The sequence below is a fragment of the Lynx canadensis genome, chromosome A2, assembly GCF_007474595.2.
Source record: "Lynx canadensis isolate LIC74 chromosome A2, mLynCan4.pri.v2, whole genome shotgun sequence".
In the NCBI taxonomy this organism is placed as follows: domain Eukaryota; kingdom Metazoa; phylum Chordata; class Mammalia; order Carnivora; family Felidae; genus Lynx; species Lynx canadensis.
The window spans coordinates 140,858,225-140,885,286 of record NC_044304.2 but is presented as its reverse complement, the minus strand read 5'-3'; the positions used below and the strand labels follow the sequence as shown (position 1 = coordinate 140,885,286).

Sequence of the window (27,062 nt, the reverse complement as noted above, 5' to 3'; positions counted from 1 at the left end):
TGAGTTGTCAGGTCTTCTGGAAATGCTTGGTTGGGCACCATAAACTTATCCAGGTGGATCAGGAATTTACATTTGAAGCCTTCTTGGTCTAAATACATCATCTTCAAAGTCACACCCGGCCTTACCGTTGGAAACATCACTATTCCACCTGTCCCCCGAAGTTCCACAGTATAGCGGTAACATCTGACTTCTCCTTCAATTTCCATATAGCCATTGTCACTTGCTACTGTGGAAGTACTATGGATATGGTTCAGAGAAGCCTTATTTCCTCTTTGTGAACAAAAATCTAAAATACTTAGGTTTAGTCTCTGTAAATTGCTTGCATGAGCTTTCAAATAAGGCTATAAGCAGGCAGTCCTGTTTTTTGATAAGCCAAATGCTCTATTTATATGTTCTAAAATACAATTAACTCATTTAAAAGATAGTTTAGCATTTCAGGCAGTTTACCACCATAATATCAAGCCTTTCTTGGTATCAATTTTGTATCCATTATAATGTGTCTATTTTTAGTGAAGCCATGATGGAACATTTTTTGACGATATTCTTTCCTGGAAACCTGAATAACTTTATCTGATTGCCCATGTCTTTTCTCAAGCTTCAACATCCAGACACAACATTTTCAGAAACAAAAAAGAAAGTGATTAAATGAAAGAAAAAATGATTCCGTTTTTCCTGACATGATTACAGTTTTAGTTCTCTATATCAAGCACTCTAGACACTAACTTCAGGTATCATTGCAAGGTCAGAAGCTTTTGCTAAACACTCCACTTAACAATCAGGTATTTTCATTTAATTATCCCTTGAAATAATTTTATGGTCATCGGTATATATGTACTAATCTTCACCTTCTCTAAATTGAAATTCTCTTTGCCTTTCTACGGGGGGAAACATGGGCTCTGAGCTAAATATATCCAGGTTCTAGGCCTGGCTGTCTCATTTACTGGCTACATAACCTTGGGCAAGTTATTTAACCTCTCTGAGCTTTCTCCGTCTATAATACAGGGGTCGTAATACTTTAGAGCTGGGTGTCCGACCTCTGCAATACTGACATTCTGGACACGTAGTTCTGTGTTGTAAGGAGCTGTCCTGCACTTTGCAAGTTGTTTCTCATCACACCCGGTCTCTGTTCTTTAGATGCAGGTACACACGTTCATACCTGCCCCCACCTTTGGAACAAATTCTCTCCAGACATTGCCAAATGCCCCCCTGGGGCAACAATTCCATGACTGTTGAATGGGTTAAATGAAATTATATATGGGTCATTTAGCACATTTGACATGTAATATATACACAATAAATGTAATATTTTGATTATTGGTAGACCTAGATTCTCAATCATTATAATAACAACAACCACATTGTACTGTATAAAAACAAAGAATGAGAAATTAGAGAATGACTTTTTTTATTATCAGGGGAAATATTGGCTATAATTCAAAAAAGAAATAATTTAGTGTGAGTTTCGATTAGAATTGCAAGCTATTGGTTGTGCCTATTCTGAGGGAGGAAAAAAGGGAACCTGAATAAGTTAAAGCATTCATGAGTTTGACAGACACCGATTTCAATACCAGCTGACATTTTTTCTTTTAGTCGCCTGAAAACACAGCCATTGGAATTTCGAACTAACTTCAAGCCTTAATTTACAAGTGTCTGCTAATGTAGAAAGGGTTCAGCATTGAAACACAGACAGATCTGGGTTCTGATTCCAGCTTTTCCATTTACTTGCTCCATGACAGTGGGAAAATTCTAACTATTCTAAGCCTATTTCCTCATCTGCAACATAAGGAGCAATAATATTATCATTTGATAGTGTTTGGAGTATATCCTGTATTTTATCTGGCAAACTAAAATAGAACTCAAGGATTAAGCACCTGAGATTCTATCATTTATTGGTATCTGCTATGAACACAGGCATTGGAGCTTGACATACATTAACTCACTTAATCCTTAAAACAAAAGCAAGACTCCAAGAGCATTACAAAACTGATCTAACCTGCCTTCTAGAAAGGCACCAGGATGCCAAGGAACTTGCAGAAGGTCACATCACCAAGAGGTGATGGAGCTAGAATTACAGCCTGCCAACCCCAGAGTCCAAACTTATAACTAAAGTTTCCTAACTCTTATCCTCACCTAGCTAAGTATATATATAGATATATATAGATATATAGACATAGATATATAAGTATAGATATATATAGCTGGAGTCTGCACTAGGTCCCTTACATTGAGGGAAATGCCTTTTGAAACACTGTTGGGTTAAGGAAATAAGACAGACACAATAATTCGGATTCTAAACTCTGGATTCAAAGTCATGGCAAAGGAAGAGTCCCAACATTTTTTAACAGCCCAGAAAGAAGAGTGATTAGGAACTTATAACAACCAAATAGCTAGGGATCAACTGCCTACAAAGCAAGTTTATTTTGATTACAAGAGATTAATTCACTTACGGACCATGTGCAAATCTTTAGCAAAGTATGGGGGGAACGTTGGAGCAGAAGTAGGTATCTCTGAAATGTTCTCACTTTCCTGAGGATCTATAGGCTTTAAAGGGAAGATTGTAAAAGAAGTGAATATAAGTGAAAAGAATGTACATGGTTTTTATTTTCTGGGAAGCTGTTTCACTTGTTGAGACACACATAGAGGTGCCCCATTCAGAAAAGTGCTTCTGATTTTGCATTGATTGCAACATATAAAACTAGATGCTTATGTAGGTTGTTTTTTTTTTTTAATTTTTTTTTCAACGTTTTTTATTTATTTTTGGGACAGAGAGAGACGGAGCATGAACGGGGGAGGGGCAGAGAGAGAGGGAGACACAGAATCGGAAACAGGCTCCAGGCTCTGAGCCATCAGCCCAGAGCCTGACGCTGGGCTCGAACTCACGGGCCGCGAGATCGTGACCTGGCTGAAGTCTGACGCTTAACCGACTGCGCCACCCAGGCGCCCCGTTTTTTTAATCACGACCTTTGTTCAAAATTAAATCCTGTATTATGGGGCTCCTGGGTGGCTCAGTTGGTTAAGCGTCCGACTTTGGCTCAGGTCATGATCTAGTGGTCCGTGAGTTTGAGCCCCACGTCGGGCTCTCAGAGGCTGGAGCCTGTTTCAGATTCTGTGTCTCCCTCTCTCTGACCCTTCCCTGTTCATGCTCTGTCTCTCTCTGTCTCAAAAATAAATAAACGTTAAAAAAAATTAAAAAAAAATTAAATCCTGTATTAAATAAACATTTTGTTCAAAAGTTGCCTAAAACAATAAAAATACACGTATTTGCTTTCTTTTTTTTTTACCAGATTACAAAGTGTGCAAGGTGTGTTGAGTTGAATAACAAACTGGGAGTCAGACTAGGGAGGGCCTCGACAGCCATTCTGAAGAGTTGTGAAGTTAAAGTAATGAATAGTGAGGGTAAAGAAAAGAAGCTATATCCAAGGGACGTTTCCCAAGGAGAATTGGTAGGTCTTCAAAACTGATTAGATGTAGTGAGTGAAGCAAAAGGGATAGCAGAGAAAGACTCCAAGATGGATTGGTGGTCAAGCCGTTAGCCAAGACTAGGAAAGGCAGAACACCTGTCCTCTGAGAGGGAGAACAGTGGAAGAAAGGGAATATCAAGTGATAGAATGACTTCATTTTTAGAAATGGTGAGTTGGTATTGCCTGTGGAACATCCACATGAAAATAGCTCATTGGATACTGGATATATGAATCTGAGTTTGCAATGATAGCAATCTTAAGAGTTTTTATTTATTCCTGAAGTCTGTACTACGCGGTCGGTACTCTGCAGCAGAAGTTGCTAGCCGTTTCTAAATATTTGTCCTCCCTCAACAACTGTATTCCTCTCTGTCTATACTAAGAGAACCCACGACTTGTGGCTGGGTACAAAGTCACTTGGAAAAAGACTATGCTTCCCAACCTTCCTTGGCTAGATGTCATCATGCTACTAAATTCTGACCAATGGCCTGGAAAAGGAAGTGTTCTCAAAAAAGCCTCTTCCTTATCCTTCTTGTTGCCAGAATGCAGACGGTGACTAGATGGCTAGGACAGATAGATCCTTAGAAATGGAAGTCATCCATAGTACAGCAACCACATGAGCTAGTGCCTGCATGCCAGGAACTGTGTGCCACCACATCAGCCCCAGGCACCTAGTGAGAATTATTCAGGAGGCAAAAATAATGTGTCTCCTGTTTAAACCACTAATATTTGGATGTTCTACCTTTGAAAACAAAACCAAATCATAACTAGGGCATATACATTATCTCACATAACCCTCATAACAACACTATCATTATACCTAATTTAGACGTGAGGAATGCGGCTGAGAGAAATGAGGAGAGAGGTTTCCCCAAGGTCACCCAAACAGGAAGAAGTGGAGCTAGGAATGGGCACCTGGGCGGCTCAGTCGGTTAAGCACCAAGAGCCGACTTCAGCTCAGGTCATGATCTCACAGTTCATGAGTTCAAGCCCTGAGTCAGACTCTGTGCTGACAGCTCAGAGCCTGGAGCCTGCTTGGGATCCTGTGTCTCCCTCTCCCTCTGCCCCTCCCCAGTCGCACTCTGTCTCTCTCTCAAAAATAAACTTAAAAAAAAAAAAAAAAGTGGAGCTAGGATTTAACCCAAGAAATCTGATGGCAGGGGTCATACTCATTATCACTAAGCTTAAACAAACTGTCCAGCTCTCTGACCATTCCAAAGGCATCACACACAGACAAAAATCAGTTGTTCCTTTTTTTTTAACTTTTTATTAAACTATAATATATGTAGAGAAATGAGCACATCCTTATTTTTCAAATGAGGAGCATATTCAATCAAAGTGTTACCTTGTTTCTTACCGATATTCTTTCTCCTCACTCATGTGCCTATTTTCTCTTATCCCCAAATAAAAACCACATAAGTACCATTCTTTCTATGTTTATAGTATGACCTAGAAAAACACATTATTGAAGTTTTCTGGAAACTTCTCTTTTGCAGGCTAAATAACCGTGAGTCCTTTTGCCTTTCTTTCATTATAGATTTAATTTCCCAACTACTTGAATTATTCCCACTGTAAATCTTTAAACATTCTTTAATTCCTCTCAATCTTCTACCTAAGTACCATTCATGGTGGCAAACTGAGCAGCATATATAGCTTGAGAATGAGTTTTTCACAGCACTTGCTTTGTACCAGGCCAGGATTCACGCATTAGCCCACCCATCATATTGAGTAGATTTAAATACTTGGTGAGTTAAGAAGTTCTTTCTGTTTTTCAGAGACAAAGAGAGCTTTGTGTTATTGCTGAAAAGCCACATAAATAACTTGAAAACAAAGAGTTTGTCAATGACAATCTGTTCTTTATGTTTTCAGAATTTGTATTTGGCTAACCATAATCCCCTAAAAATTCATCCGTGGACAGGAGGGCATGGGAAAAAGCAGTGCAATAGTTTTTCTGGGACAGACCGAGTAAGGGGGAGGAACCAGAACACCATGTTCCAGAGGTAAATTCAGCATGTCACAATTGCCATGGATTACATATGAAGAGACGTGAGCTCAGGGAGTGCAACTTGCTGTCACACACCCCCAGAAAACTCAGGTGCCCAAACAGATTCAAAAGAAATATCCATGCTACTGTGAAATTCTAAATTTAGAAGTTTATAAGTTAATTTGTTTCCAGATATTGGGGTAAAAAAAAATCAGAAAAAGGAAATGCCTTCTGCTAAGAATGAATACTCAGAGGTAAGATTAGGATTTTGGAAGGTACTCTAAAGATGTTTCAGAAATAAGGAAAATTGAAGGAAGTTGAAATTCATCAACACTGTAAATTAATTACAGAGATAATCTTACAGGAAATAATCTTACAGGAAAAATACAAAGGGAATATCATTACACACAAATAGATAAATTATGTGAAAGACTTGCAAGTTCCGGAGACACTGTCATTAAAAATGATTTTTTGTTTATTTGTTTAATATAATGGTAGGAACATGAAGTTTAGATCCAAAAGTCTTGTGCATCACACAAAGAATGAATTTCCCTAATACATAAAAACTGCTGTCAGTAAATTAAAAAAGGCCTATTGCCTTGTGGTGCCTGGAAGTCTCCATTAGTTGAGCGTCCCACTCTTGATTTCGGCTCAGGTCATGATCCCAGGGTCATGGACCTCACCCGGAGTGGAGCCCTGCATTGGGCTCTGCGCTGAGCATGGAGACTGCTTAAGATTCTCTCTCCCTCTGCCCCTCTCCCCCACTCACACACGCACTCCCTCTCTCAGAAAAAAAAAAAAAAAATACCAGTCATCCCAATGGAAAGGGATATGAGAAGATAGTTTACAGAAGAAGAAAAATAGTTCTTCTATATTTGACATAATGCCTCACTGTACTCAAAATATTATCATTAAAAATTAAAACTACCATTGAAATACTTTTCATTTCTCAAGTTGGCAAGTATCAAAAAATGTAATAAAATATTACCAAGATTGTGTGGAAATAGGCCCTTACACAATTGTTCATGGGAATGAAAATTGACCCAATATCCTAGGCTAACAATTTGGCAATATCTTTCAAAATTACCAACGTATACACCCTTTGACCAGTAGCTTCACTTCTATATCCTTAAGTCATATACTCCCACATTGTGAATGATCTTGTGTTTCAAGGCTTTTATAATGTAGAATTCTTTTTATGTGAGTATAACTGACACACAATGTGACATTTGTTTCAGGTGTACAACATACTGATTCAAAAAGTTTATACATTATGCTATGTTCACCACAAGCATAGCTACCATCTGTCACCATATGATGCTACTACAATACCATTGACTGTATTCCTTGTGTGTGCCTTTTATTCCCATGGCTTATTCATCCGTAATTGGAAGCCTGTGTCTCCCACTCTTCTTACCCCACTTTGCTCATCCCCCGCCTCCTTCTCTCTGAAAACATCAGTTTGTTCTCTGTATTTATAGGATTAATTCTGCTTTTTGCTTGTTTATTCTTTTGTTGTTGCTTTTTATTAGATTCCACATATGAATGAAATCATATAGTATTTGTCTTTCTCAGTCTGACTTATTTCACTCAGTATAATACCCTCTAAGTCCATCCATCTTGTCTCAGATGGCACAATCTCATCCTTTTTATGGCTGCATCCAGTGTGTGTGTGTGTGTGTGTGTGTGTGTGTGTGTGTGTGTGACATCTTCCTTATCCATTCATCTATCCATGGACATTTAGGTTGCTTCCATGATATGTCTATTGTAAATAATGCTGCAGTAAACACAGGGATGCATATATCCTTTTTTTTTTAAATATAATTTATTGTCAGGTTGGCTAACATGCAGTGTATACAGTGTGCTCTTGGCTTCGGGAGTAAATTCCTGTGATCCATCACTTACATACAACACCCAGTGCTCATCCCAGAAAGTGCCCTCCTCAATGCACGTCACCCACTTTCCCCTCTTCTCTGCCGCCCCACCCCCCCACCATCAACCCTCTGTTTGTTCTCTGTATTTAGGAGTCTCTTATGGTTTGCCTCCCTCTCCGTTTGAAACTATTTTTCCCCTTCCCTTCCCCCATGCTCTTCTGTTAAGTTTCTCAAATTTGACATATGAGTGGAATATGATATCTGTCTTTCTCTGACTGACTTATTTCACTTAGCATAATATCTTTTCAACTTAGTGTCTCCATTTTCTTTGGAGAATACCTAATAGTGGAATTATTGAATCATATGGTATTTCTCTTTTAATTTTTTGAGGAAACTCCATCCTGTTTTCCAGAGTGGCTGTACCAGTTTACGTTCCCACCAACAGTGTACAAGTGTTCCTTTTTATCCACATCCTCGTCACTACTTGTTATTTCTTGTCTTTTTGGTTTTAGCCATTCTGACAGGTGAAAGGTGATATCTCATATGGTTATGACTTGCATTTGGCTGACGATTAGTGATGTTGAGCATCTTTTCATGTGTGTGTTGGCCATCTTTATGTTTGTATATATTGTAGCATTTTTTTAAGAAGTAAAATTTGTGTTTATTGGAAAAGAAAAGGGAAGCATTTGAAAAATAGTTCTGAAAGTCTTCTTCTCACAAGGACATGTAGCATGAATTAATGTGCTATGTACCCACTTAGTGCCATATATTATAGCATTCTTACCATGACAAGATTTTAAATATTTAAATACCCATTGGTAAAAGGCCTGGTGAGATAAATAGTGATTCACTCAAACAAGGCAATACTACTTAGCTGTGTAAAATAAAAACTGGAGATGAATTCTTTATGTATAGATTGGGAATGATTTCTATGCAAAGTTAATAGATAAAAAAAGATAAGGTGCAGAATAAAGTGTATGGTATATTCTCATCAGCATAAAAAATGGTATAGGGGGCTTCTATTCATTAGTATATGCATAGAATATCTCTGGATAGACAACCAAAGAACTAATATTAAGCTAATAATATTGCTCCAAAGGAAAATGGGTGGGTAGGAGACAGATATCCGAGGGAAATTTTCTCAGCATAGCCTTTTGTACCTTATAAATGTTGTAGATATGAAAATACTGGATTTTTAATCAAAGTATAGGTGACACACAATGTTATTTGTTTTTTAAATTAAATAAAAGCTAAATTCAAAAATCATCTACCCCAGCCTCCCCAAGAATTATTTTAACCCTTGAAATATAATGTACATATTTTGGAATTTCCCTAGCAGTAAATAGTAGTACTTCTTGCCTATCACACATTATTTCAAGGAGCTGATGAGAAAAACAAGTATGGAAGCACTTTGTAGATTATAAAGTACGATGCAAATAAAAAAAAATCTGTCTATATATAACTGTATTGACTGAGCCTAGATACCTGCTATAATATAAATACCTGATATTCTAACACATTTGTTGAAACTCAATGCCGAAGATTGAAAATTTAAGAATGTCACACAAATGCTAACCCATTTATTTGCTAATTGTTTATTCTGGCTCCTAACAATGATTTTTTTAACCTTAAACACAAAAAAGAACTCACCTCGTGCCATAATATATTAAAAAATAGTTGTGTGTAACTCAGACAATAACACATTTAATGCCTATGAAACCTTGTAATCTCCAAAAATTCTACAGTGAAGTTTGCTTACCAGGGAGAGAACTTTAACAGAATAAATAATTACCCCAATCATGAGAGTGTATGTATATAAATGCAAACTACCATATATCTAATTTATCCAAACAGACCTGAATGCCCCATGTGCATTCTAGAATGGAAATGCCCAAGTACAATTCATTTTTCTTGCCAGCTCCTGTTGATTGATGATGTCTTCCTGTATCATTCTGTGGAATGGGATTCAAAGGCAAAACTCTGGACTTACTAGAAAAACATGCTGCAATAATTATGTCTGCCATTTATGTGAGAGTAAGAAATGGTGGGAGGGCCATTTGTAGAAAGTAAAACACTGTGTAGAAAGTAACATGCTCTACACAGTCACTCTTGCTCCTTAAGTTTCCATATGTTTTTACCTTCCTTCTTCCTTTCTGCCCTCCTTCACCATAATTTTCTACAAAAAGATACCTAGGAAAGAGGGTTCCATGACAGAAGGATTTATGCAGCCTGGTAGTAAGAAAGAAAGGAGTGTTCCCCTCCCTAGCATTCCTTAGCAAGGGGAAAGGATGAAGAGATGGAACAAGAGCTTTCGGGAGCTCAGTTAGATATTTTTAGATCTGGTCATTAAATTAAAATACAGAGGGATCAGTGAAATACACATGACCTACTTCATATTAATATTACTAGATTTTATTTATATGATCTAATCAATAACGGTCAAGAATGTCCACACAGTAGCTCCTTTAAATCAATATCAGAATCCACAGAAGTTGAATGATCTCTTCTCTGTGTAAGTTTCTGTGCTAGGAGCTACAGAGATGCTGACAGTATTTGTAATTCAAATGAGTTTTCATATGACAAAACATAGACATGAGACGTTTTGAAAATTCAGGGTAACAACAAAAGCAGTACGTGATGAAATTGTTCAAGGTGATATGTCAACAGCCAGAATACGTCAAGCAGATGAAGTCCAGCCCAGCTTGATAAAGGATATTAATATGAGCAGGCCTTGGAAAATGGATAGGGTTTACTGAAGTAGGAGGGGGTCTGACGAAGGTTACTGAAGATGAGTACAAGAAATAAGGGTGGGAAAGTAAATCACTATTTGATCTTGATGGTCAGGAAAAGGAACTTGGGTGTTCTGCTGTAAGTCAAGGAAATCTTTTGAAGGTTTTTGATTAGGGGAATGAAATCTTCAAAGTCGTGGTTTAGGATGGTTACACTGATAGCAATCTATCCAAGATAGATTGGAAGAGGATAGAGAAACTTATGCTGGGTACATCCGTTAACATGTTACTGGAATAGTCCTGGCTGAGGTGATAGTGGTCTGAACAAGGGTGATAGCACTGGAAATGCAAAGGAGATAATAAACTATAAAAATATTTTTAAAAAGATACTGGAGAATATGAACAGGCAGTATACAATAACTGCTGAGTATGGGGGCTGAAAGATATTAAGGAGTGAAGGTTAGTATATTGGAAGAACAGGAAGATCCTAAAAGACAAACTTTTCCTAATTAGAGTCAGGTTTCCCTCCTGTGTGTGCAAATAAATTCAGGCTTTTCTTCTGTCATAATTTGTATTATTCAGTTTTGTGGTCTGTATTTATTTATCTACCTCCCTTACTAGATGGTGAAATGCTTGAGCATAATGATCATCCTTTGGTTATGGCATAAGTGACACAAAAGTGTGTGTATGTATACATACAATGATATCAAGGGATGGAGGACACAAGGGAGGGGAGTATCTGTTTCAGAGGGAGAGATGAGCGATGGAATTTTGCACATGGAGAGACAGAAGTAACAGTATATCGTTCAAAATAATACATTTGTTTTCTTTAATCATATTAGATTTTTTCAGAGGTATTTTTATCACTGTCCAATCAGTACAACCCCTCACGTGCCACACCCCAAACATACATTCTCAACACCAAGATTCTACCATAAGGCCAACCTCCCACCAGCCATGACTTCTTAGTCCCATCAGAAGGAAATGTTTATTCTACAAAAGTATTCAGAGTTTCCAGCAAGGCTTCTGGTGGGCTATTTAGTAATAGCCAAAGTCTGAAAATGTGTATCATTTTGATTCTCCATTTGAACTTTAAGGTATGTAGTCTAGGTAAATAAATATGGCTATATGAAAAAGATAATTAAGGGAATGCTTGTCACATAGAAGCTCATATCAGCAAATTTTTTTGGAAACACCTTAACTAGCAAAAAAATGGGGATTAGCTAAACAAATTATGGGTCGTCTATACAAAGGAATCGGTTGTCATCATAACCTATGATGTAGCAGATTATCAAACAGAAAGATGCTCCCTAATCACCAATAGGTGACAAGGGCAAATTCCAAATTACAAAAGGAATGCATAATATAATCTCCTTGTGGTGATACTATCATATTGTTGAAAAGCTACATACCAAAATATTAACAGTGCTTATCTATGGGTTATGATATCATGGGGGATGTGTATTTGTTTTACTTTCTACTTTTATTTATTTCTAATTTATTCAATAGGCAAGCATATCTTTTGTGGTAAGCTATACTTGAAACTTCAAGGGGGGGAGACTTTTCTATTTTCATTTTTTTTTGTCCAAGGCATAGCACATAAGGTATTGCACACTAAGTGCTCCATAACCGTTTGCTGAATGAAGAAAAATATAATTAAGTATATGTTTATATTTAGTTATTATAAACAAAATTTATATAGGATATAAATATAATAAATGTATATTCTCTAAAGCCAGAGTTGTGGCAGTGATAACCACAGAAGAAAGCAATATGTTACCAACATGACCACTCACAGAAGAAACACGGGTCAGGCAGAATAACTACAGTTAACGAAGAAAACCACTAGCTAGTCACCAGGTGATGGGAAACAGAACCAGCATCCTTGCTAAGAAAGGCAATCAGTACACTGAGTTCTAGGAACTGCACCCTCCCCCGAAGGTCTAAGAAATCTAGGCTATTGGGCCATGGCACTGACTCGGGCCTCATTCATCTGTCTTCTGGAATTTAAGTGAAAATGACTCCTCTCTCCTGAGCCCTGATCAGGAGAGAGGAGTCATTTTGCTGAACTTCAATATCTAGAAATATGTACTAACAGCCCACAGGAATACATTTGCATTCCATATTTATTTTCCTGTTATTTGACTTCTATCTTTTTTTTAATGTTTATTTATTTATTTTGAGAGAGAGACAGAGAGAGGGAGAGAGCAAGAGCAGGGGAGGGGCAGAGGAAGACAGAGAGAGAGAGAGAGAGAGAGAGAGAGACTCTCAAGCAGGCTCCACACTGCCAGCACAGAGCCTGATGTGGGGCTTGATCTGATGAACCACGTGAGCCAAAATCAAGAATCGGGCGCTTAACCAACTGAACCACCCAGGCTCTCCTCACCTCCGTCTTCTATTCCACATTAGACCATCTAGCCGCATTTGTACAAATAAATAGCCCTTTACTATTTTGTAAGGAAACCCAGAAGAAAGGCAGGGGAAATAAACAAGTAAATGTACTGAACAACAATAACAAAAAGATATGAAATGATCGTATAGACTAATGACTAAAATTAAATGCATGATAACCAAATGGATGGAGTGGCTGGGGAAGGGTTAGGGAATCTTAAATTAATGCCCACTAGAACTATAAACAGAATTGATCTTTTTTTATTAAATCTGCTACTTCAACTCATTCAAGATGACTTTAATGTGAGAACATAAGAGATAACACAGTGTATCGCAAATGAGCTTCGATGTCAAGTGGAAATGACTGCATAGCTTTGCTTTTGATTTATTAGCTGAGACCTTGAGCAAGTAATTTTTCTGAGCCTCAGAAAATATCTGTTAAAAAATAAGAGAACAGTTATATGAAATACTGATAATATATGTGAAGTACACAGCTAACATGTAGGTACCCGTTAAGTAGTACCCATTAACAGTGATGATCTCTCTTACCAGTAAACCCTAACCAGTGGACTCAAGTAGTATTATTCAAAATAAGCTGCTTCCTTTGAAAACACAATGGAATTAACTGGGGAAGGGAAAATAGTCTCCTTGGGCATTCAAAGGGAGGCACTGGCAAGCAGGCAAAGATTACACAAAGGGAGTATTTCTGATTTGAATATTGCTCAAAGTGAAATTTTATTTTTTAAGCAAGCTTTCCCAAAACAACTTGTTACTGGTTGGGTTTTTCTATAAGCTTTATGAATTAAAAGAATCTATTCAAAGTCTGTTCCTTAAGAGCCCCACTCAGGAAAATCTCAGAAATAATCCTCAGCTGAGGCAGTTTCCTGGCAAAAACTAGGAGCTCTAAGAAATTTCTGGGACAGAAAAAAGTCCTGAAATTTAAATTGACAATATAAAAATACATAAAGGGCTGCCAGGAGGAGTTGTAAAAGAAAACTTTCCTGATATCAATATGACCCCCTATTAATCCGATTATCAGAAAGAGGAGTGAAAAGAGTACAGTTAAAAAGAACGAGTTTCGTAAAGACATTCAATGGGAACAACAGGGAAGATTTCCCAGATGATCCTCAGCAGTGGCATGGTCAAAAATTTACATGCTCCTATTTGACCTTTCTGTCCTTGTCAGTGAGCACTGATAATCTGTTAGTTGCCTCCTGATGGCTCATTTGCTCTCCCAGATGTTTAAGGAACATATAAAAAGAATTCATCAGGGATGCCTGGGTGGCTCAGTAAGTTAAGCATCTGACTCTTGATTTCGGCTCAGGTCATGATCTCACAGTCCTAGGATTGAGCTCCATGTCGGGCTCCATGCTGAGCGTGGAGGCTGCTTGAGATTCTCTCTCTCCCCTTCTCTCTCTGCCCCTCCCCAGCTCCCTCATGCTCTCTAAATGAATGAATGAATGAATGAGCAAACATTTTTTTAAAGAATTCTTTAATTTGGGGCACCTGGGTGGCTCAGTCAGTTGAGCGTCCAACTTCGGCTCAGGTCATGATCTCACAGCTCGTGAGTTCGAGCCCTGCATCGGGCTCTGTGCTGATAGCTCGGAACATGGAGCCTGCTTCGGATTCTGTGTCTCCCTCTCTCTCTTCCCCTAACCCACTCACATTCTGTCTCTGTCTCTCTCAAAAATAAATAAACATTAAAAAATTAAAAAAAAAAAGAATTCTTTAATTTAAAACTGTAGTATATAACAAAAGGAATTTAAAAAGAATATATGAAACTATAGCCATATGCATACAAAGAGTTTACACAGCTGTGTTTTTATCAAACTGTCAATCAACCTCTTTCCCTTCCTCTGCCCTCCACTGGGGATGAGCATCATTTTAGCTAAACTCAACGTCAGTCTGCTTCTTCATTACTTTTACTTGTCCTTACTCAAATTATTCTCCTCAAATGCCAACTGGTCCTTACCATTAGACTGTGCAAACCCAAAATCATATATCCCTCAAAGCTTATTATCTATATGGTCATGCCATTATTGTTTGATTGCCTTCATGAACATGACTTCGACTGTCTTCATCAACACAACTTTATTATTCTAGGAAGCTCTAGACCAGAGAGATAGAAGTTTATTATTTATTCTCAACATTTTTTGAAACTCTCACCTCAAAACACCCATCTTGCTATGTCCCCCAGTCCCAAACCATTATATCATAATCATTACCCAATTCTAATCAAGCCCTTGTATTGAAAGACTCATCTTAATCCAAATCCAAAAATTTCATAAATAGTCCAACATTATCCTTCCTGCTCCAAGATGCTCTTAAATCTTTGTCAAGGAAGAAAGCTCCCTTACCATGGTAAGCAACAAACTCAGTTTTGCCTTAGCAACAGGTTATTTTGGTGGTATTTGTAGGGAGCCAGCATTCAGCAATTGCAAACCTTCTTGGATGGATGTCCTCTTTCTTAGTCTGATGATTATAGTATATAAGAGGGGTGTGTGCGTGTGTGTGTGTGTGTATAATTTGATCCATAGAAAGAAAGGTTTTTATATCTACTGTTAATGTGGCTGCTGCCTTTTACTGTTTCCTCTGTCATTACGCTCATACCGTACCCTATTGGACTTCCCTTAAGCTTTCTTCTAAATGCTGTGCTCTCCATGCACTTTCCTTTAGTTCTTCTGGTATGCAGTGAAATGTCTCAGGCATTCCATATATCTAAAAGACTACAGTCAGGACCCTGTGGCCACTAGGCAACAATTCACTGAAGATTATCATAATCCTCCAAAGGGCCCTTCTCCTTATTCGCATATCTCCCCCTGGTCACAGGAACTACTGGGCTCCTAGGTCTGCACCTATTTGGAGCCAACCTCGACAGCCCAGTAAGGTTAGCGTTGGCTCCACATGAATTGTTACATCTCTACAGACATGGTTACTCAGACAGCTTCATAGCTCCTGAGGTCAAAGAAGACCGTTTTCCATGAAGAACAGTGTTTCAAAGCATTCTTTGAATGGCTGCTTTCTAACCTAAGGAATCTCAAACTGATGTTATTTTATTATAGATTCCTGTTCCGTACTTTTAAACTCCCCTCATCCTCACGCCCACCAATTCCCAATAAGTTTCTGGGTTTACAGATGTATCTAATGTTTGCAGTAGCAAAGACCAACACAAAAATGCCTTTAGCATTTTATGATCATTTTGATGTGAGGATCGTAAATTGTAAAATTATCGCGGATCATTAAAGCCATACTACAGTTTTCCTTTTGGAAACCCAGCGATGAAGCATTTAAAACAAAAGAACAATGTGATGATAAAGCAGAAACAAAGACTGGTATCATTGGTGGGCTAACTTTTCAGAATGGTAAAATATACTCATTTTTCAAAACGAGGCAATAAGTGGAAAGAATTAATGGCAATTTATACAATGAGCTTTCTTCTAGTCCTTTTTCTCATGCCTTTTTAAAACACTTTTCCTTTTATCCTTTTTTTCTACTTTTTTTTAAAAGTTAGTGTTTCATATATTTTGAAGTGTTGTAATGAAGGAGAGGCCATGACAAAAATATTAAAAAAAAAACATAGAATAATTATAAGATATGTATGGTACACAAAACACAAATTTTGTTAAGTGCTTAGGGTAAAAATACAGAAACTGAAGATCTAATTTTTTTGTTTAATCCAAAAGATTTTCCTACATTCCCTGGGATGAATGAGACTGAAATATAGAATTAGACCTTTGAAGGTTTCCCTTGCATCTTTAAGAAAAATTAGAAGAAATATGGGGTGCCTGGGTGGCTCAGCCATTAAGTGACCAACTTGGTTTTCGCTCAGGTCACCATCTCACAGTTCATGAGTTCAAGCCCTTTATCGGGCTCTGTGCTGACAGTACAGAGCCTGCTTGCGATTCTCTTGTCTCCCTCTCTCTCTCTCTCTCTCTCTCTGCCCCTCCCAGCTCACTTTCTCTCTTTCTCAAAAATAAATAGTTTTTTAAAACATAAAAATTAGAATAAATAGATGACCTGAGCCCTTGAAGTTTAATTGACTATTAGAAAACAATTCTAGTATAGTAAATCAGTGTATGCATGTTTGAATGGCTATATTTATGCTATCATCCCTTGCTGGAGTAGCAATTATGCATTTGTTTTTAGTATCTGATAAGTTAGGCCCAGGATTGAGTCTTTATAGTAAAATAATAACTCAAAGAAATGTATTTGTTGGTATGTATAATAGTCCCCCCCTCCTTAGCCATAGGGGATACATTCCAAGACCCCCAATGGATGCCTGAATATATACTCCATAGTATTGAGTATATATACTATACATACTATGTTTTTTCCTGTACATACTTACCTATGATAAAGTTTAATTTATAAATTAAGCACAGTAGGAGATTAGCAACAATAATATAATTGAACGATTATAACATTATACTATAATAAAAGCTATGTGAATGTGGTTTCTCTCCCTCAAAATATCTTATTGTACCATACTCCCTCTTCTCCTGATGATGTGAGATGATAAAATGCCGGTGTGATGGGAGGGAGGGAGGAGAGTGACATAATGTTAGGCTACTACTGACCTTCTGGTGATATGTCAGAAGGGCCATCATCTGCTTCTGGACCGTGGAAAGCAAAATTGCAGATAAGGGGAAACTAGGGTACAACTAGCCGATCATAAGTAGTTATTATTAATAATAATCTTAAGTAGGCTTTACACAGATATGATAGATTTGTTAATAATATATTTTTTAGTCTATTTATTTTGAGAGAGAGGGAGAGAGAGAGCACAAGCAAGGGAGGGGCAGACAGAGAGAGAAAGAGAGAGACTCCCAAGCAGGCTCCCGGATGTCAGTGCAGAGCCCAATGAGGGGCTCGATCTCACAAACCATGAGATCATGACCTGAGGTGAAATCAAGAGTCAGCCGCTTCACCAACTGAGCCATCCAGGAGCCCTGTGACATGCATGATAGATTATTGTCATATCAACTAGATTATACACTTCTTGGAGAGTACATCTCACAACCTTCTATTTTCCCAGTGTGTTTAGCATCTTGTATATAGTAAGTGCTCATGAAGATGTTTAAATTTGAACTCTGCTTTTTAACAACATTATTATTTCCCTTCATGGTACTTGCTCAGTCACTTGGGCAACTAACCTTATCTCTGGTTTTGCGGCTGGTTTGTTGAGCCTGCTACCTGAGACTTGTCCCTCGGGTTTGTTGAGCCTGTCCCTGGCATGAGAGTTTCCACCCACTCGTGTTTATTCTTTGTGGCTGGATCACAGCTGGCTTTGAATTAGAACATTAAATATACAGCGCCACAGTTTGGTCTCAGGCCCGGCCTCTGGTTTGTGGCACTAGGCCATTGGCCTCTGCCAGCCAGGCCCTGGCCCCGGTTTCCGCGATACAGGGAGTGCCCATCAGCTCGCGGTCACACCTGTTAGGTGTTTCTCCGCTCCTGCCTCCGCCCGAGCAAACGCCTCTTGCACCACTGGGGACCTGGGTGCAGAGCGCGGGGGAAGGGGGCGGAGAAGCAGGGCCCGGCCTTCTCCTCCTGCGGACCCCGCGGGATCTGCTCGGAGGGTGGAGCGGGGAGGGGGCACTGCGAGGCGGGAGAGGTTGAGACAGGCGGAGAGGGGCATGGGGAGGGCCCGTGGAAGGGGTGTCACTGCTCGCTTCACGCTCCAAGAGGCTGCAGCAGAGGCGGCGGGGCTGAGCCGCGGAGGAGACGGGGTTTGTAGCAGCCTCCGCATTTCTCCTTGCAGCCCCAGCGCCACCGCCCCTCGCCGGGCCGCGGCGCGCGTTAGGCCGCGCAAAGTGAGCGCGGGCGCCGGCCGGCTGCACCTCACCCGGGACCGGAGGGCAGGGCGCGGTGGGGCCGCGGCGGGGGTACTGCGCGAGCCGGGCGGCCCGCGCGTCTCCGGGGCGCACCAGCTGCGGCTGCCACCGTGCCCCGCGGGCCTACGGAGCAACCCTTCGCGCCCCCCTTTCCGTTCAGCGTCCGTTAGTGCTTCTCTTGTCTCCTCCCTCCGCCCCTCATCTCCCCACCCTTCATCTGCTCTTCTTCTTCCTTCGACTGTCTCTGTCTCTTGCGCGCTTTCACCCTCCCTATCCCATTTCTTTCATCTATTCTTGTCTTCTCTTTTCTTTCTCTCAGAAGCGGCGCCGCGCGGCGTCCGGGGGCCCCCGGCGGGCGGGGAGGCGAGGCTGCCGCCAGCAACCCGGGGCCGCTGTCCACTGCTGAAGCGCCGGCGGACGGCGCTGCGCTGCCCGCCTGGATGCGCCTCTACTTCTACGGGATGCACGGGATCACCCTGGACGTGCTCGTGTCCGCGGTTCGGCGCTTCGCTAGCAGCCCGGACCTCCGGATGCTGGGCTTCTCCTCGCCCTACCGCTGCCTGCTGCACTCGCTCACCCACTTCGCCCTGGAGAAGGTCTACCTGCAGCAGCGGCGCTGCCCCAGCGCCTTCCTCTTCAATTTTCTCCTCTACCCCTCGGCCCACGTGGCGCTGCAGACCCTGGCGGGCCAGGCGCTGCTGCTCGGCCTGCGCAGCGGACCGCGGGGTGCGGCGGCGCCGGGGACACTGGACCTAGCGCTGCAGTATGTGCTGGCTCTCTACCACTGCCATGTGTTCCTGAAGCGCTTCCTGCGCTTGCGGTACCGGCGGCAGCCGGAGCAGCGGCAGCAGCCGCAGCATCGGCCCGGCGCGCCCCCCGCCCCTCTGGGCGCCCGGGCCCCTGTGGTTGCAGGTGGCCGGAGGCGACTACCCCGAGACACTCGGGGCGTCGGAGGAGCCTCCGGTCAGGGGCTGCCGGACCTGCTCCGCTTTCTTTTCTTCGGAATGCACGGCTTTTTGGATGAGATCTTCTTCACTTTCTTCTTTAACTTACTGGGGCAGGGAGACGGGGCCACCAGCGGCCACACGTCGCTCTGGTCCTTCTTTATTTATGGCAGCTGCAGTTTTGTGGTGGAAAAGCTCTACTTCCACCTGCACTGCAGTCGTGGCTGGAGCGCTTGGAAGCGGGTGCCCATCTACGTGATCTTCGTCTATGTGTGGGAGTTGTCCTGGGGTCTGGGACTCCGCATGTGCGGTGCTTGTTCCTGGGACTATTCTCACTACCCGCTCAATTTCATGGGCCTCATCACCCTGATGTATTTACCTGGTTGGATATTTCTTAGTGTGTACCAGGACCTACTCTCCAACGTGTTGTGGCGGGTGCAGTACCTACCGACCAAATGAGACAAAACAAAACAGAACAAAAGTCACCGGATTCCCACGAAGCAATTCGATTTACTTTTACACGTTTAAAACGGAGTGGGTTTTTTTAGCCTTTTAATTTTTATACGTTTTACTAAATTCTTACAATAGGTTTTATTGGACCCTTTAGTTTTTATGACACTTTGGAACCTATGCATAATAATACAATATTTCAAAATACTGCTCAAGACATAAAGTGCTTATCAATATTGAAAACCCCTTACAAGCCCAAGCAGTAAAACCATTATACCTTAACTTCAGAACCTGTAGTATGTTCACTTTTTGGGGCGTAGGTGGGTGATAACTACTAATTTTTTTTTTTTAAGTGAGGAGTTATTCAGATCAGAAATCAGTGATCTTTACAAGATTTGGCAAAATTTTCTGATTTAATGGTTTGTTTACTTTCTTTTTAATCCAATTTCATTTTAATTCCTTGCCATACTTACCAATCCCTGCTGAAACTCAGTATCTTGTACTTCTAAAACTACAGTTAATAGCTCTTAAAGTGCCTCCCTCTAGTACACAAGTGAAAAAGAAACTGACAAATGTGAAAACACATCCTATGGATACATTTTTAAACTCAGACAGGTGACACTGTGTTAAGATATTTGATCTCCATCCTGGAAATGATTGTTTTCCAATGTGGATTAGCCTTAAATGCCAAGTGTGTTAACATTGATTAGATTTTATGTTATCTATGGCTGTAAATTTTTGTTGTAAAATGTTTACCTTGTATGCCCAAAGTCCAAGCAAAGTTATACCACTCAATAGTGTTCTAACCCTAAGGACTTTTGCTACATGGAGCTTCAAGACTAGAAACGATTCCTTGGAATAAAATGAACCTAAATGTTCATTATACTCACCTTTGGCCTAATTGTTTACCGTGACCACAGATACGTGTTTTCAGTGTACTTCTGCCACGGCCCACTTGTAAACATCTTTCTTTTTGCTTCTGGGCCCACAGAGTTTTGGGGCCAAACCTTGATGTGGTAATGTGCATTATAAATCCGTGATAGCTTTATGGTGACTCGTTATTAATGTCTGGAAGCTCCAAAGTTAAGTGAGATGATAAAAACCATTTTAAGAAATCATGTCTAATCGATTAATAATGTACTTTAAGATTGTTTGTTGTTTTTATTATAGTGAGAAAAGACAAGTAGAATTGAGCGTGGCTCAGCGAAGGATGACTAATACCTTCTCAGTTTTTATTACAAAGGTAATTAGAAAAACTTACAGTGTGTACAAATGAATAGTTTCTGCTTTGAACTATTAGCTCATCTGTACTATGGAAGGGGCTTATTTCTGTTTTCAGAAAATGTTTGCTATGGTAGTAAAAACGAATATGTATTTAGATGGTTTTCAGGAATAATTTTGAGAATGTTATTTTTTAATCCATTCTCTGAGGATGCAAGGTAACTTATAAGTAATGCAAGATAATCAACCCTACCTGTGAAATGGACCATGTCACACTGAATATTTTAGCTGGTCAAAGTTGAAGAGCAGCTGTTGAAAGTAAGCTAAGTGTTTGCAGAAAGTAAAAGTGTCAGCTTATGACACTTGGCCATAAAGGATTTCTGAAAGCCTTGGCGTGGACAAAGTGTTAAGTATGGACACTAAAGTTAGTCAGAAACTGAGCAAAATATTTGTAATACAAATGTGACACACACACCGGAATCTGAGTGAAGTGTGGCACCACTCCACACCACACATTCACGTGAATGTTTAACCACATCCTTGGCTTCTAGAATACTTGTTAAATGTACAGGTTTGCACTCATATCCTCTCCTGCACTCTACTCCTCATCCCTGCTTTCCTACTTACCAGCATTCTTGGGGTAAGAAATCTGTCAAGAGGTGAGAAAGAAAGCCTGTTAATCCTATTTTAAAAATTTTTTTGTGTTTTATTTTATATTTGAGAAAGAAAGAGACAGAGCATCTGCAGGGGAGGGGCAGAGAGATGGAGACAGAATCTGAAGTAGGTTCCAGGCTCCACGCTGTCAGCACAGAGCCTGACATGGGGCTCGAACTCATGAACCTCTAGGTCATGACCCAAGCTGAAGTTGGATGTGTAGCCGACTGAGCCACCCAGGCACCCCATGTTAATCCTCTTTTAAAGAAAAGGTCAAGGTTTCCATTCATTCAGTTCATTCAAGAAATAGTTATTGTGCACCCACTATTTGCAAAGCATTTGTCTATATTCTGCAGATACAGCAATAACCCAACACAGACAAAATCTCTGTCCTTATGAATCTCAAGCTTAGTGCTTTGATAAATTTGAGGCTATACTTCTTTGCAAGGCTACTGTTTTAGTACTAGGCAATGAGAGGCAGTGGCTAGGAGGGTTCCCATCAGGCCTATCCCTGGAATATCAATCCATCATCTCTAAAACAAAAGCCCATTAACAGCCCCTCGGCTAGTTCTACAAAGACTTCATTCATATGTATTCAGGAAGTGATTATTCTGACTATTAACTCAGCACCTTGCTGTAGGGCATCTCATTACATGTTTACTCAATTTCTTAATTGACATTTTGCTGTAACTGAAACTTCAAAGAAAAAACAGGGAAAGAACCATCACATCAATCAATTCTGTTAACTTATTAGCCGTTCAGCTATAGAAGTGACAGGTCAATATAATAGTATTTAAGTAACACCATCTGCCAAGATGTTGTTGCTCTATTATATATATAAAATCTGAAGTAAATATATGTATATATCCATGTATATATCTTAAATGAATATATATCGTATATACATCTTAAGTAGATATATATAATCTGAAGTAAATATATATAGTTTTAAGTAAGATATATATAATCTTAAGTAAATGTGTACCCATATATAAAATAATACATACATATAAAATATTATGTACATCTTAAGTGTAGGTTTATATACATATATATGTATACACACACACACACACACACACACACACACACATAAACCTCTAGCAAATCTCCTCTTACAAATGAAGACCCTGAAACTCCAAACTGCAGAGTTTAAGTAACTGCCCAAGTCATACATACAGCTATTGAATATTTAGACTTGAATCCAAGTACACCGTACTCCAGCATCTGTTCGTAACAGCAACACTGTCATGCCTCTTTCTACGGACCCCTCGGATTTTGGATCTTCTGTGGATTTCACCTTACAATTTGTATCGCTCTTCCCTTCCACTAACAGGTGCAGGGGAAGACGCATCAAAGCCAGGCACCAGTAACAAATCCGCTTTTTCATGTTGCCCTTTTATTCCCTGGAAAATAACAATGGAGCGAATACCAAGATGCATAACTGAAAATCAGCCTAGTTCTAATCCTCAGATGATAGTCTTTATATTCAAGCAGCACTCTGAAATGAGTTCTTTATTTGAAGTCAGATAATCTTGATATAAGAATACTACACCAAAAGACATAATATCTTATACCACAAGCTAGGAAAAACACATACAATTACTGCTACATATTTAACATAGCGTCCTGAATGAGCATCACTGTAAGAGCTAAACAGCCCAACAATTAAAATGCAATTTTTTGCGGAGACATTTATTCTGAGTTCAGTTAAACACCTTAGCATCTATTAAGTCCTTAACAGAAAACATGGGGGGAAAGTGACAAGTATGGTTTTTGCCCCATATTTAACTTCTACAGCCCTGAAATTTTCTTCTAAAAGTGCTTTAAATTTTAAGTCAATTCTATCTAGGCACTGAATCTAAAGAGAGAAATAGAACCTTTTACATTTTTCATGTTAACAATGAACATAGAAGTTTCTAGGTTCTGTAAAGACTCCAATAACATTGATAATCCATTTCAACATTTCAGACATTTCAATGACTCAGTGTACTTAACTTTGAACATTATCAATGTTTGACATTTCACGTTTCAACTCAGCAAAACACAGCTTAGAAAAGTATAACCTGTCCTTTGTTGTTTAAGAAACACTTCTAGTTGTTAATTCTATCCTTTTGAAAAAATAATTTTTCTGTACTGTTTTGAAATAGACTCCATTAACGTAATGGACCTGGTTCTGTTTAAGTGCAAGAGTGAAGAATTTTGGTAGACTGTTCTGGTTCTTTTCCCACTTCCCAAATACATTTAAAAATCAATATACTTGGAAAGGAAGTTATGCTCCAGACTTGGAGTGATAAATCATTGTATCGTAATATCTGAAAGCATTTTAATAAAATCAATTTTTGTTTATATTAAAAGGCATTAAAAAGACGTTACCTTTTAAATTAATTTTAAATATACTATCTCCAATATATTTTCCAACATTGCTTAATGGAACTAAGCTCCTTTACTGAAGGAAAGCAAGAAGAAACACTCTTCCTCTCCCTCCATCAAACACATGCCTCAGTTTATGCTGAAGGAAAAGATGGTTTCTGTTGTGTTGCCAGTTTTTTTTTTTTTTTTTTTCCTATTCTTAGACTTGGTACCAGAGGAACCAACAAAAACAGCAACTGTTTGTGTGGACCTCTATTCACTAGAATTGGCCCCATTCTGATTTTTAACATTGAAGCATGAAGCTGTCACATAGGCAGTGGCTTTCCAGACACTAGCACCCCAAATTATAAATTAACCTGGGATGAGTATAGAGAAGTTTTTCCCTAGAGATTTTTTCTCTTAATACAAAGATAATATAAACACAAAGACTTTTTTCCCCTCAATTTTTAAATTTCTCTGCAGAAATGGTCAATTCTTAGACAATCGTTAGAGAGAAAAAGAGGGTGAGAGTAAGGGAATGATCTTTGACTTACAGAAAGATGTTATTTTCATCTTTTAACAATTCCAATAGAATCAAAACATCACATGGACCAACTTTCCCATTTAGAAAAAGTGTATCTTTATCATGATTAAGGAGAATCAAGGGTTGAAAGAAACCATAAGTGTTAATAACATCCAGCCTTCCATCCAAGGCAGGAATTTCTGACAACATCTCTGACAGATGGTTTCTCAACTCAGCTTGGACTATTCAAGGCAGTATTAATTATGTTTTTCATGCAAAGACCGAATACGGGGTAAGCTGTCAACAGCTGAGCTGATAAACCTCACTGTCTATCAGTGAAGGAACAAGGCTTTTCAAAGCTTTCAGGAGCTATAGATCACTCATCCTGCTGGTGTATTGCAATGAAACATTTTATAAGACTATTTTCTCATCATTAAAAAATAATCAATGTTTCATTCTTTCATCGTGATACATATGGTCTTATATCTTTTCTAATGATGCTTCCCTCACAGAGTCTAAGCAGCTGGGCTTTGAGAACTTTGACAGTAATTGACATTACTTCAGAAAAAGAAGAAAAAAAGAAACATTGCCTTCAGGTAGAGGAGTAGAAGATTAAATAGTAAGGGACCCTGCTTGGTTCACTGGCGTCTCAATCTGGTTGGACCCAGAAAAAGTCTTGTCTTTGGTTGTTGCTCAGGATGTCAACTGGTAGGGACATCCAGGGAGTTTCCTGGTAGCTTCCTCTGACTGACCTAAACAGCTGCATTAAGAAAGGAATTGAGGGGGTCCTGGGTGGCTCAGTCGGTTAAGCATCCGACTTTGGCTCAGGTCATGATCTCATGGTTTGTGGGTTCAAGCCCCGCGACGGGCTCTGTACTGACAGCTCAGAGCCTGGAGCCTGCTTCAGATTCTGTGTCTTCCTCTCTCTCTGCCCTTGCTGACTCATGCTTTGTCTCTCTCTCTCTCTCTCTCTCTCTCTCTCAAAAATAAATAAATATTTAAAAAATTAAAAATAAATAAAAAGAAAGAAACTGAGAGGCCAAAGGAGTCACAGAAGCAAGTAGCTAGTCAGGAAGGATGAAAGATGTCATAGATCAACTGTCCCAATCAAAAAAAGAGAATTATATATTAAAGAGAGAACTAGCCCCACTTTTGATGGGATACCAACAGGCATTTATATTACATCTGAGATCTTTTATTGACATACTATTAATATCCATGATAAAAATTGAGCTAGTCTCACAGGATCTCAGATTCAGAACTTTAAATATTTGAAAAGTAGTTGTTGGAGAAAAATAACATTGAGAAGAATATGCAGAAAGTTTACATCATAGTAGTTATTTCCACTAACTTTTATGAACCAAAGTTAAATGAAATATGCTCTTGTACATTTCTGAAGGAGAACTATTTTGGTCTTAACCTTTTATTAGAAACAATGAATGGACAAAGCGTTCCCTGGGGTACATTGGAGCAAGTACTCAGATCCCAAGTACTTAAAAGCAAGCATTTAACAAAATCTATCATGGCACTTACTCGTAATGATGATATTTTCAACAAACAAAAGAAGACAGAAACAAAAGAATAAAAAAGACAGAAATAGAAGATACAGTGGAAGGGATAGAGAGCCCATGGATTATTTTTCTGTGGCTAAAGTAATTCAGATTATAAACGGTATTCTTAGTCTTTATATCATGTACAATTTGAATTACAAAGAAAAAGCTAAGCTTGTGAAATGCCACGTACCGTAGGTATGATCGAGTACCAAAGTGTACCCTTTATTGCGTTAATAATTATTCAACAAAATTTCTGAATTGATTTTGTGTGCATGTGTAGTGATATTATTGGACATGCTATAAGAATTTTAATAATGTGCCTTTGGAGTGTCTACCCACGGGATAGGTAAACAGTCTACAACTTACTAAAATCTGAAATCATGGAACTTCAAAGCTCGAGGAGAGAACTAAAAGTCATCTAATTCAACTCGCAAACAATAGAATAATTCCTTCTAAATCATCTTTTACAGGTGTCCTTCCACTGTATTCTTGCTCACATCCAGTGATAGAGATTATTGTACTTACTCAGATCTCCCAGGCCAATCCATTTCTTCGTTCTGTAGTTTTAGTTGCTGGAAAGTTCTTAACAATAAGACACACATGTCATTTTCACACATTTTTCCAATTTGTCATTCATAGAAGAGGACCAAAGGTTTGAAGAAAGTTCCCAGATGTGTTTTAATTGTTTTACTCCAGGCTAAATATCCAAAATCTTTCAGCAATAGATAATAAAGTACACAATTGGGAAATTATTGCCTATTTTGATCAGGACACTTTATTTCTGCAAATGGGAACAACATTAAGCACTGTTAGCTTTTTTAGCAGCTCAGACCACTTTATTGTTCCAACTGTATTTTCATGTATCTAAATACCCTAAATCTCTTTCCTGTAAACTGCCATTTGGCCAGTGATCCCTTTATGCACCTGCACATTCGTATAAAAATAATTGGCATGGATCTGTGCTATTCCCAAACACCATGATTTGTCTTAAAGGTGAGTGAGAAAGAAATGAAGGCAAATAGAGTAAAGACCAGAGAATCTACCACTGAATTCACTCTTCATTTTCTTCATTCTATGTTCCTACTCTTCTTCCAA

The 27,062-nt window shown here is 39.3% G+C and overlaps 1 protein-coding gene across 1 annotated transcript; it reads left to right on the top strand.

Annotated features, from left to right (window-relative positions):
- The first annotated feature begins 18,072 nt into the window (after window positions 1-18,072).
- TMEM229A (transmembrane protein 229A) lies at window positions 18,073-20,553 on the top strand. The gene is made up of 2 exons (XM_030297084.1): window positions 18,073-18,431; window positions 18,590-20,553. The coding sequence occupies exons 1-2, from the start codon at window positions 18,073-18,075 to the stop codon at window positions 19,671-19,673; spliced, it is 1,443 nt and encodes a 480-aa protein (XP_030152944.1). The 3' UTR covers window positions 19,674-20,553.
- The last annotated feature ends 6,509 nt before the right edge of the window (window positions 20,554-27,062 follow it).

Bases quoted from the DNA above. Each gene is read 5' to 3' on its own strand.
- TMEM229A (XM_030297084.1), top strand. From the start codon at position 18,073: ATGGGGAGGGCCCGTGGAAGGGGTGTCACTGCTCGCTTCACGCTCCAA. The intron at 18,432-18,589 runs GTCCGTTAGTGC...TCTTTCTCTCAG, and splicing joins CGCCCCCCTTTCCGTTCAGC to AAGCGGCGCCGCGCGGCGTC.